The 12,711-nt window shown below is 38.0% G+C and overlaps 1 protein-coding gene across 3 annotated transcripts; it reads right to left on the bottom strand.

Moving 5' to 3' along the window:
* Positions 1-1,022: 1,022 nt before the first annotated feature.
* LSM5 (LSM5 homolog, U6 small nuclear RNA and mRNA degradation associated) lies at positions 1,023-12,700 on the bottom strand. Of its 3 annotated transcripts, none has more exons than XM_039336833.1 (5): positions 12,597-12,700; positions 6,082-6,177; positions 4,819-4,846; positions 2,945-3,017; positions 1,023-1,310 (listed from the first exon to the last, which is right to left on the bottom strand). In XM_039336833.1, the coding sequence occupies exons 2-5, from the start codon at positions 6,134-6,136 to the stop codon at positions 1,278-1,280; spliced, it is 189 nt and encodes a 62-aa protein (XP_039192767.1). In that variant the 5' UTR covers positions 6,137-6,177; positions 12,597-12,700; the 3' UTR covers positions 1,023-1,277. The 3 variants fall into 3 exon arrangements, with proteins under 3 accessions (XP_039192767.1, XP_039192768.1, XP_039192766.1); XM_039336834.1 differs by having other exon boundaries at positions 12,620-12,657; XM_039336832.1 differs by lacking the exon at positions 12,597-12,700 and adding an exon at positions 9,490-9,642.
* Between the last annotated feature and the right edge of the window lie 11 nt (positions 12,701-12,711).

The raw sequence follows: 12,711 nt of genomic DNA, 5'->3' as shown, positions 1-12,711 counted from the left end.
TGAGTGCGCATGCACAAAGTTCCATTTGTGCAATGGAGCTGCGAGTGCCATTTGTATGGAACCATCTCCTCTCTCTCCCCCTGCTGATCCACAAAGCCGGAAAGGCTTGGTAACGGTGCTTTAGAGTATGTAAGGGTGCTTAAAAGCTTCTATCCTTAAAGCAGCTGCATCTTTTCCCAGGATCATGCAGATATAGCACATTCTCTGGAAAATGTTTGGATCTAAAGAATTCCTAATCAACAATCTGTACATGCCCCGTGTACTGCAAAAAAATATTTTCTTTTGAAATTTGAAAGGCTGAATATCCCTATTACATTCTTTTTTTTAACTGAAGCAAGGGCTATAGATCTTAACAACTCCCGTCAGTAGCAATTTAAAATTATGATGGTACTGAAAAACTACATTTATGACAAGTCCTTCTACTCACGACCATCAGTGTCTACAGTCATATGATCACCATTTGAATGCTTCACAACCAGCACCCAACAAGTCAATGGAGAAACTGGCTGTAAAAATGCACATGTTGCTTTGCTTAGCGACCCACAATTTAACAATCAACTTGGAAGCATTGTGTTAAAGTCACATGTTACTTAGCAATCCCATCATTTAAAAACCCAGATGCCAGTCCCAACTATGGTTGCTAAGTGAGGATTACCTGATCAGTCTTCTAGAGTAGGGTCCTACACCAACATCTCTCTCTTTCATTTGTTATTTCCTCAAATAACCACTTTTGCTGTCATTCAAGGAGGAAACAGCTACATCTTTTGGGTACAAAAATTAATCGAAGGGAAACCCATAAGAGAAATAACCCCTTCCCCATCCCACATAGGCTTTTGGAATCATGGTTTCATTATTTTATGTATTTAATGGTATTATTTCTGTTATTTAAAATACTAACTAGCCCTCTCCCCCTCACCCCACAAAATTCTCTTTTTACAACTTGTAATCCCTTAATTTGGGGTAGAAGTGCTCAAAATAGCTGCATCTACTTGACTCCATGCTCTTACATAGACCGCATACCAGTCAGCATAAAAAAAAACATTTTATTTTTTTGCCCTTAACAACAAACTAATTTTGTTTTTACAACGAAATCATGATTTTAATGTACAAAAACCATTATTAAAGATGCTGCATCCTTGAAAAGGAAGCTATGTTATATTTAAATATCACTATGAAATATAAGAACAGAAATTTAACAAGTTTCAGAACATATTCTAAGAATATGTTTCAACACAGAATATGCAACAAAACTTTTTCCAATGATGTCAAATGAATATTCATACTTCTGGTCCTTCTCCTCCAGGAACCAACTGTTTGGAGAAAAAAGAAAGGGAGGAATGAAAAAGAAAAAGTTAAAACAAACAGGTATTTACTTCTCTAACAGTTGTGAACCAGTTATCTCATTGGCCTGCCAGTGCTCCCTCTTCTTATATTCATTACTTTGATCACTTTAGAGGTAGCCCTTGACTTATGACCCAAATGGGAATCTGCCCATTACAGTTACAAGCGGTAATGGCTGTTAAGGGAGATGGCCTCTCCTAACAATCCCCCACTCCTTTCTCTCCGATGCAGCTGTTAAATGAATGCATGGGTTATTAAGCAGAACACAAAGTACCTCAGATATAGGGGAGGTCCTGGAAGTTCTAGCACATGCCAAAGCTCACCTGCCCTGGGCCTTCCAAGCCTCTCCCACTACTTGAGGCACCCTGTGCATTGCTTCCTGCCCTTCAGGATCCTTGGAGACCATGGCTTGCTTCCCAGTCAGCCATTCAGTCACTCAAGAGAGCCTAAAGCCAGGCAGCAAAAGCTACTGGCACAGAGGAGCTGTTACGTTGGCCAGCTTCCCAATCCGCCATCCAGGGACTTGCAAGACTCAGCCAGTTCCAAAGAGGCAGTGGATGCAATCAGAGGCTCAACTTTCCTACAGAGGCTGCCTCATGGCAACCACATGCTATTCTGCAAGCACATACTATTTTACTGGTCCTATAGGGTGCTCAGTTTTTTAAGGTGCTCAGTTTTTAAAGGAGGTTCTAGGCTACCTTTCTGTAGGAAAGCTAAACCTTGAATCATATTGGTTGGATACTTGTCTGCAAAAAACAGAAAGGTAAGTTAGATACTGTGGGGCACTGGAGTAGGCCAAGTCCTGCAAGTCCCAGGATGACTGAGCTAGATGAGGCCTAGAGGCTGTAATAGCCTCCCATGCATCGGTAGCTTTTGCCACCCATCATTAGGCTAAGTGGGAAGCAGGCTAAAGACTAGAAACTGTAACAATCCCTGCATGCTGGTAACTTCTGCTGCCTAGCTTTAGGCTCCCTTGAGTGGCTGAGTGGGAACCAGGCCTCAACTTACAAGTTGTAACAGCCCCACATGCACAGATACCTTCTGTTGCTGACTTTAAGGTCCCTTAGATGGCTAGATTGGGAGCAGGTTAAAGGCCGTGAAGCCCCAGTGGAAGTGGAGGGAGATGGAAAGTGCTGCAGCTTCCCTATGGTTGAGAATAAGGGCAAAGACCCATGGGGGCACTGCAGCAGCTATAACTTTGAAATTGGGTTGTAAGTAGTTTTCCGAAGATTTATCATAACTTCAAATAGTCACTAAGTGACTGGTCATAAGTTGAGGACTATCTGTACTCTATTTGCGTTAATTTTCTGAGTGTGTTACCTCCACATTCTTTGGAAAAATAAAAAATATATAAGCAAATGGATTGCATCAGATTAGGTGTTAATTCTTTCATTTATAATCTTTGATAATTAAGCCATAATATAGTAGCCCAAACCTAGTGAAAATTTTCAAGATATTCCGTGTGGGACAAAGCTTCTCAATATACTCTAATAATAATCTTTCCAAATGTTGTTCGTGACAATAAAAACACCAGTCTTCCATGAGCAGTTTGAGCTGATTAGTAAGAATTTAAGGAAGAAACTACAGAACACAAATTATTTACCATAGTTATATTGTTTCCGTTCAGCAAAATCTGATCTAGCTTTGTGATTCTTCTTCCTTCAGGTGTGATTTCACTGTTGAGCATGATTAAAACAAAGAATATGTTAACAACAACAAAAGAAAACTATTAAGATTCTTTTATTAAGACATGCTTCTTTCTTAGTGGCTTAGACCTAGACACTGTAATCCAGGGGTGTCATACTGAATTTCATTGACAGTTGCTCTGAAAGGGCCAGTTGCTGTCCCCATTTCTCCCTCAGGCTTGCCCCACTGACATCTTTCCTCTCCTCCCTATCACCTTCTCTCCCCCCTCACTCCTCCTCCTTCCCACCAAAACCCCTCCTTTTATATCCTCTCCTCTCTTCCTCCATGCGTTCACTCACTGCCCCACTGGCCTTTTCATGCAGCACTCATCAGCTGGAGCTGCATGTGCTGATTCTAGGGTCCCCGTCAAGCCCCGTCAGCTCCAGCTGACTCTTCCCCCAAATACTGCATGCGGCTGTTGGACACTCCCGAGGCCACTGGAAGCGCCGATCAGCTGGAGCCACGTGCCAATCCCGAAGCCTCAGCAGAACCCCAGCAACACCGCAGCTCCAGCTGACTCTCCCCAGGCCTCTCTGGCACTGCCGCTGCTTCAGCTCACCCCCCACTACATATCAATCACCCCCTCCTACTAATCTGTTTATGGGCCCGATCTAAACACATCAAAGGCCAGATCTGGCCCGCAGGCCTTGAGTTTGACATGTCTGCTGTAGTCTGTAAAACAATCTTTATGGTTTGGCAAATTATTAGCAGGTAATTTAACATATTTTATTTTCTATACTTGATAAAAAAATGTTTGGCTTTACACAATATGCAATGCAATGATCTTGCTTTCATTTTCTCAGAACAATGTGGGAAGCAATCCTCTGAAACTGTCCCAAGAGCAGTAATAAGATAAAACAAATAGGCCCATTGGAAGCATTAGTGGTACACTTCCCTTTTTAACAAATATTACTACCGTGTTTTCCCGAAAATAAGACCTGGTCTTATACTCAGTAACCTATCTATCTATCATATATGTTAAAAGTGATCTCTATTTTCTACAGCCATTCTAACATTTTGAAGAATATATGCAGCATATACAGTATGCTAATCTAGCAGGGGCTAAATGTCATTGATATAACACCTTCAGCTGCAACCCTGAGATAGAAGTGGAAAGAAAACCTCTTGATTTTTTATAATTTTAGTTCAACTATTGGTTTGCTTAAATCAGTATCTCAAAATGTCATTTAATGCAAAAGGGATATCCCTATCTCAAGTTGCAATACCATATCAATCTTTGACCCTCTAATAATTTTTATACCAATAATTCTCTAAAAGGTCTACATCATTCAACAGGAAATCCATTCAGTCTTGATAGATTATCTATCCCCAATTTCATTGCCTACAATGTCTTTGTACTCTCTTGTAATGTTGATGTTGTCCCAATATTTATGTTCTTGAGAAATCTCTTTGGCTAAAATGCTTCTTTCCTCAAGATCAGATTTTCAGAATTAAAAAAATTGCATTGTAATAAGCATACTGAGAAGGACAGAATAGAATGTAGTTGGTAAATATACATGCAAATTTTTAAATGCAGAAACTAAAACAAAATATTATGCACTACTTTTTAAAATATGTATGAAAACATAATTAGAACATGCTATTCAAAATAATTCTCAGCCAATACTGAAAGCTTATTAGCTTATGTATTGTATCAGAGAAATCAAAATCTACTATATTAGAAAAATAAAAGAATAACTTTAGAAAAAGGGCAAAAGCAGACAATTGTTGGTCCAAAAAAACAAACAAACAAACACATAATCTGTTGATTATGTAAGAAGCAATACTTACAATTCAGTGACATCTTCTAATACCATATCTGGAATTTGTTGTTAAGAAAAATATAATAAGTCACCACAAAAGTATTAACTTTTCGTGTATTCACAAAATAAATTCTAACAAAATTAAAGTTGTTTTTATAATATCAAAAATGTTAACTTAATTTGCATGCCTAGGCAGCCTTACAACTGCTCAGTATATACAGCATTCAGTCATGGCCTTGAAAGGTATCTTTGATATATTCTATATATTCTGTCAACATTATAGATATTCCTGGACTTACGACCGTTCATTCAGCACCCATTCAAAATTATGATGGTGCTGATGAAGGAACCTACTACTTCTGTCTAAAGTTCTAACAGCTGCAGTGCCCTCACTCTGATGACTGTGGAAACACTGCACCTCCTCCTTCCCCAGTACAGGCCAGCATGCCTTACCTGGTTGATTTATTGATGTGCATAAACCTGCTGCAAGCCACAAATCCTTGGCCAGATAGATCCACTGTTGCATGGACCTCCGCCTTCCCCTTTCCCGATTCCTGGGAGGACTGAGCTTTCTCTCTGCCTCACCACACCTGGGTTATTTACTGTCCTGCAGCTGCTGACAGACACACCCAGCTAATTCAAAGCACAGCTAGAAAGCTCACAGCTGGCTAGAAACAGAAACTTTGCTGGCAGACTTTCTGTTGTGGCCAGCCTTGAGAAACATTCCCTTTCTTGAGGAAGACTGGCTTTGCCAGCTTTCTAGCTGAGTCCCACATTGTCAGCAGCTACAGAAGAGAAAGATAAGTGAATCTAGAAGTGGTGGGGCAGGGAGAAGAAATCTTAGGAATGGTGGGGGATGAGAAGGAGGAAGCCATGAACTAGTGGGCCTAGTTAGTTTAGTCCTCCCAACTCATGACAGGTTTCCTTGTGCTGGTGGTTTACGGACCTCCCCCATCCTTTAAGGCACCCATGAATTTTTAGTTAAATGGCTGCAATGGACTGGCATTGTGGTCATTGAGCTAGGTGATTATGTAGGCATCTCTCTAAATGACCACAGCAACTTACAATCAGAATTTCAGACTCAATCGTGGACTTAAGTTGAGGACTGCTTGCATACAGAGCTTCTGAATCATTCATAAGAACTTCTTAGAAAATCTACATACTCACAGTTACAGATATTTGCAGATTGTTATTTTATCTTAACTTACAAAAACTCTTTTCTAGAGAAACAGTTGAAAAAAATAATTTAAAAAAGTAGAGAAAAGCTTCCAAATAATTATAGAAAGGATACTGACAAAATCATCAAATCCTAGGAGCGTGCCAACAATTTCTTTATCACTTTTCATAACAATGTGAATACGAGAGCCTATACACTTGTCCACCAATTCTGTTGCATAGAAAAACAGCAGATGTTAATATTTTAAAAGAAATGTCTCCCAAATAGTTTACATTCAAAACACTCCATTTAAAACTTCTAGATCTTACTACATCAAATTTTAATGTAAATGCTATTATTACATCTTATACCTTGATGTATTTTCTGATTGGGAAAGAATGGATTTAAAACAAAAAAAAATCAAAGGTTTCGTTTTTTAAATTATACACATTTTTATATAATAGTCACAAATTACAGTAAAGATGACAGCACAATGAAATGGGTTACAGTGTAGTATGGCAAGATCCGAAGTATTCTCCACTTGACCATACAGCTCAAAGATATAATCACTCACTTAGCCCAGCCTATTTCCTGTGATTGCTACAATAAGAAAAAAAAATGCAACCCACAATATAGATTGGTTTGAGTTATCAAAAATAGAAGACTATACATTCAAAATTAATTAAATAAGAATGAACTTCATGGGGGTTCTAGGCATTCTCAACTGAGCAATTACACTTACAGCAAACTAATAGTGATATATGAAATTGCACATAACTACTTTCCTTTATCTATGATTTGCATTGTAACAAGACTGCAGCAAAACCATTTACAGCTATGTAATGAAGGCTACTTCATTTGGGGTACTGCGGTTCAAATGAATTAGTCTTTTCCTTCATGTATGTGTCTGTGTGGGTAAGCGCATATAAACAGAGTGGGGAAGGGAGTCAGAATGACAAAGGAGCCAAGGATAGGCTTATAATCTAGGAACATACCCATTCAGCATGCTTCCATTAACAAGAAAGAGATTTCCCACTTTATTCTTGGAAAAGAATGAGAGCAGTCAACTTATAAACCCTTATACCATATACACCATTTCTATCCATAACCATGAACTCACTTCTTTCCTTCTCTATCATTCCTCTACTCGGAAGCCATTATACGAGGGCAATTCTGAAATAAACCTCCATTTGATTATCAATGACATACTCATAGATACAGAACTTTTATTATACACATTAGAAAATTACAACATTACATTACTTTTCGACATGATCACCATTCAAATTGAGGCACTTGTCATAATGTCTTACAAATTTTGAAATTCCTTAGTAATCGCTTGGCGCCAAATCTGGGCTATGGGGGGCTGATCAAAAACATCCCAACAGAGCTCCTTCAAAAGTTCTTGGATGCGTCTAGAGGGCGAGCATTATCGTGAATGAACACCACACCGGAAGTCAGTATGCTGACACTTGTTATGGATGCTTGTCTGAGTTTTCATAAGCTATCACAGTAGACTTCTGAACTGATGGTCGAACCACGCTCCATGAACTTCACTAGCAATACTCCTTTGACATCTTCACATTTGGCAGGATTTTCTATGGCAGCACTTCCAGTGTGGTGTTGGTTCATGATAATGCTCGCCCGCTAGACACACTCAAGAACTTTTGAAGCAATTATGTTGAGATGTTTTTGATCCCAACATAATTGCTTCAATTAGTCCAGATTTGGAACTGAGCAACTACTATTAAGGAATTTCAAACCTTGTAAGACATTATGACAAGTGCCTCAATTTGAATGGTAATTATGACAAAAAGTAATGTAATGTTGTACTTTTCTAATGCGTATAATAAAAGTTCTGTATATGCGAATGTTTGTCATTGATAACCAAATGGAGGTTTATTTCTGAATTGCCCTTGTATATTGAAGCAGTGCATTTATAGTGTTTTACTCTTTGTTTCCCTTTTGAGAAAAGCAAAAGTTGCAAAATGCTGGCTATCAAAAAAACAGAGCTTCAGGCATCAGCTACCTAGAACCTCAGTTGCACTGTTTTTTTCCAATAGAAAAAGACAAAGGATTGCCAAAAATGAGTCACAGGAAAAATATCCTTCAAAATTTTTGAGGCTGTTTAATGTGGGTCCCTTTTAGGAGCTAGATCAATCAAGACAGTACAATTTCAGAATGGAGTTGTGACATTAGTCCTAACCAATCCAGCTTTCTGTCCCAATTCCTGATTTAGAATGGTACACTGTTATAACAGTCTATTTTCCTTATCCACCCTACTCATCTTAAAATCTACTCAGATACAACATGTTAAACTATTGTATTCCATTAAACTGAACAACACAATTATCACTCTTGCTTCAATTATTCTTTCAAATCTTGTTTTCCTCACAGAAGTCATGTTATAAGTAGTCAACTTACAACAATAACCACAAAAATTATGTTGCTAAGTGAGACAGTGAGTTTTATCCCATTTTACCTTTCTTGCCATAGTTGTTAAGTGAATCATTGCAATTGTTAGTAACATGGTTGTTAAGTGAGTCTGGGTTCCCCATTGACTTTGCTTATTAAAGGTTGCAAGATGTTCACTTGATCTCAGAATACTGCAACTGTCATAAATATGTCAGTTGTCAAGCATCTGAATTTTGATCATGTGACCATGGGGATGCTGCAACAGTTATGTGTGAAAAATGGTCATAAGTCACTTTTTTCAGTAATGTTGTAATTTTGAATAGTCACTAAATGAACTATTGTAAGTCGAGGACTACCTGTACTGAATATCAAGAGATTTTGCAAATTTCTGTCTGACATCCTATATAAGCAGCTTACTGAGAAGGAACAAAGTTATAAACTTCAAGCACAAGTTTAGGAATAATAGTAAACTTGTATCCCATCCAATTGGATGCTTTTTATTATATTTTACAATACTTTATTGTATACATTTATAATATAAAATGTAGTATCTTATATTTATAAATTGCTCCCCATTAAGTATTCTTAAATACAAAACTTGCTTTCAAAACTTTATACTGTACCTATGGGGTGAAAAGCAATTGACTGTGACCTATAATAGATATTGTCCTCTCATGCTAGAGACTCTTGAGCCTCATCTGCCTCAAACCTTAGAATGAAAATAGAATGGGAGATTCTTTTTATCTGTGCAGTTTTGCACTTTCCTTTCACTGATAGGAAAGTGCAAAAATCCCATTCTATCAGCTGCCTGACATAATCCACATATTTCCCCCTTTGTTCTACCACTTGCTTAGCAACAACTTCAGTTTCAGCAGATTTCCCCAATTTGGGAGACCTCCTGACGCATTAGTGCGACAACAGTCAACATTAGGCCCATTGGCGGGAGATACGGAAGGCTGGATCCGATTGTTAAGGGGATCTACGCCCTTGAAAAACAGAGCTCCTCTACTTTCGATCCCGCATCACAGGCTGGATTTTTTCTACACTCTGTGCCGGAAACCCCACTCAAACCTTCCGATTTGCGCGCCGCGCCGCGCTACCCTCACACGCGAGCATGGCTTTCATTACCAAGCGGCAAAAGCTGGGACGGGTTGGTAGTCGCGTTGGCCGCCATTCTTCTAGAAGATCTAGCGAATCAAATCCGCTTCCAGTTATTGGCGTTGCTGCGAGGCTATTGGCCGGCACCGCGAAGCGGGAGACAGTGAAGCAGACACTAAAAGTCGAGAAGGAATAATCGAACTTCCAGAACGAGGAAAAGATATAGGAATCTTCGCGAGAAGCTGTTTGACCGGCTATCAATGTCCATTGCATAAATAAAAGATACCAAGCTTTAAACATGGCTGAAACTTACATCGCGGGAATGAGTAATTGATTTATGCCTGATATTTGGGAAATAATAATAGAGGGTTTACATATTGAGTTAAATTAGACGACCGCCCAACACGCTATTTGCGTGCTGTCGGTATACTCGAGCTGTGATAGACAATGGCTACTGATCCAAATCTAAAAGTTATGGGGGAGGGAGGGGAAATCTGGCACGTAACGTTTGCATTATACACTACGCTGTAGAAGTGTAATTTCGAGACATATTCTAATGCCAAAATAGTGACTACTGCTCGCTAGCTGTAGTTAATGTAGTCGGCAGCCAACGTCAAATAGAATGTCATTCTATGTAAATTTTGGCTTAAAAGAAAGTTTTGCGGAGTTAGACTATTTTGCAGTTTTTTTCAACAGTGGGTAATACTTGGCCTAAAGGAATTGTTAATATGCCCAAGTTCAACCACTGCCATTCTAGCATCTTCTTTTTGAAGCATTTGCATCATTCTGCCTAATCTATTTCTACCTCACATGGGTTTTTTAAGCTTTTTTTTTTCTCTTCTTCCTGGCGACGCTCTCTTTTTATTTGTCACTTAAATTGTATGACTGTACCGGTATTTGAAAGCCAATTGTTTTTTTACTTCAGAACAGAAATGCTTTAAAAGAAAAATGCTGAAAATGTTTGCAGTTTTTCGTTACAAAAATAGTCTAATTAACTTCCAGATTTAATAAGAGTAGAATAAATTTGTTCCACCTATCAGATTTTGTTCTTTCATATAATAATAATTGTGCTTATTTTTCATCTGACAAATACCAAATATTCCAGCTCCGTCATTTTGCCTTATGAGAAGCAAGAGGAAAAGACTGTATTAAAGGAAACCAATGAAAAAGTATTTGTATTAAATTCTCTTAGCACTTTAACAAATTTAAGGAGCAGCAAAAAGTCCTCTAAAAGATTTGTCCCAAAATAATTTCTCTCAAGTTACAGCCACTAATTCCAAGTTCCCATCTTCAAAACTATTTTTTAGAATTGCTCTTATCTGCATAAATGAAATAATCATTTTCAACAGCAATCCTTCCTAATTTTCAACAGAAACAGAAATGCTGAAATAAAGAACTCAGGAAATACTGACTCAGAAAAAAATGTAGTTGTTGCTCCTGCATCAATGCACAGCACAATGGATTTTCACAAGTAGTACAAATGAATTTAAGAGATTAATGGAATTTATATTAATCATCATCTGATGTAGCCTGAATTATGATTCATTCCCAAAACATTAAAGCTACAATGAAGTCATATACATCTAAATCAATGGTTCTCAACCTTTTTAATGCTGCGACCTCCAACCAGTCGTAAGTCGAGGACTACTCAACTGGTGCAGCACCGTTTGCAGAATGGGACTTTTGGCGGGCTCAGCAGGGCAGAGACAGCCTGGACAATTCCTATTGGCTTTTGAAAGCCAATAGAATTAGACTCTATTCAAGAGAGTCTATTCTATTGGCTTTCAAAAGCCAATAGAATAAAAGGGAGTAGCACAGCTAAGGAAAAGGGGAAAAAAGGCGGGCTGCGTTGTTTGGTGACCCCCGTGAAATGGTCATTCGACCCCAAATGGGGTCCCAACCCACAGGTTGAGAATCACTGATCTAAATGGTATGGACATAAATATCCTAATATATGGAAGAATTCTTTTACAGACACAGCAATTTTCCTTAAAACAGCTACCTATATACATTACTGGATGTAGAAATGTATAATTTGTTAAAAATATTTTCTTTCCATGGCTCAGTTACACACTGCAAATTTACCAATCATATTTTAGCCTAAAATGTTGAACAAATCCAGCTTGTAAGAATGTTTTATGGTTCAGAGTTTTAACAAAGAAATTTGGTTCACTAAAGAAATCATAGTTGAATTAACCATGAACAAGCACATTAAGTTGGCCAACTCCTAGCAACCACATAGGTTTTCTCAGACTAACCAATATTTTGATATATAAATAATCTTGGTTACTAATATTCAATATTTATGTGCTATTCACAGTTGTTTTCTTAAAGGCTAGCAGTACTTTTTCATTTATTTAAAATTGGACCAATATTTATGTATTAAATTTCTATACCACCCAACTCCCCTACAAGGTGACTCAGCAGTTGTGGAAACTAGTAAAATATAAACAAATAGTTGAGTAATCCTAATTGTATTATGTTACTGATAAATATTGGAAGTATATAGCAATCTGTTTGTCCTAAGATTGGCTTCTGATACAATATGGTTTGATACTATTTTTTAAAGAGATAGTTTAGACTAAGCCTGCACCTTTTTCAAGTAACTTTTTTTGTAGTTTTTTTACTTAAATACGTACTATGATTACTAATAAATTATTTGCTTACTTTTTGATAATTGATGTAAGGTTATTTGATAATATATTGGATTATTTTCCTAATTATATAGTATGCAAGCTAGTTGTCGGTATTTCATTCATATTATTAGACTGAAATCTAAGCTACGTTGGGAAATCTAAGCAGACACCCTACTACAATATAGCACTGTGAATGTGAACGAATGCACATTGTTGAATCTTACAAGGTGTCCTATTCAGGGTAGAATGGGCAGTTAATTTCTGCCCCTTTAAGAACAAAGCACTGCTCGATGGTTGCCAAGAGGAACCAACCTGAAGTAACAGGGTAAAGAAATTCCTTCCTGTAATAACTTCTTTTTTCAGGCAGTCATTATATTCCTATAGTCAAGGCTCATTTTAGCGCGTCTATATCTCAAAATAACCCACCCCTCTGGAATTAATCCTTGTAGCTTAAGCCCTTCTTTTGAATATCTCCCCGCCCGCTTGTGAGTTATTTTTCACCCTCTAGTCCACGAAAGTCTAACCGAGCGGTCCACCGCCCGTTCCTTCTTCGTCTTCTGTTGCTACCCGAGACCAGTCTGGATGAGTTGAGAAGCGACGCTACTTCTACAGGCGC

Source organism: Crotalus tigris, unplaced genomic scaffold, assembly GCF_016545835.1.
Source record: "Crotalus tigris isolate CLP2741 ecotype Arizona unplaced genomic scaffold, ASM1654583v1 scf7180000017666.379230911805:20528666, whole genome shotgun sequence".
Taxonomy (NCBI): domain Eukaryota; kingdom Metazoa; phylum Chordata; class Lepidosauria; order Squamata; family Viperidae; genus Crotalus; species Crotalus tigris.
This window is presented reverse-complemented; position numbering and strand designations above follow the sequence as displayed.

Excerpts from the sequence above, each read along its gene's own strand:
- LSM5 (XM_039336832.1), bottom strand. The coding sequence starts at position 9,535 with ATGGCGGCCAACGCGACTACCAACCCGTCCCAGCTTTTGCCGCTTG. Across the intron at positions 4,847-6,081 it reads AGGATTTGATGATTTTGTCA|ATATGGTATTAGAAGATGTC; the intron begins GTATCCTTTCTA and ends AACAAATTCCAG. Across the intron at positions 3,018-4,818 it reads TTAGAAGATGTCACTGAATT|TGAAATCACACCTGAAGGAA; the intron begins GTAAGTATTGCT and ends CATGCTCAACAG.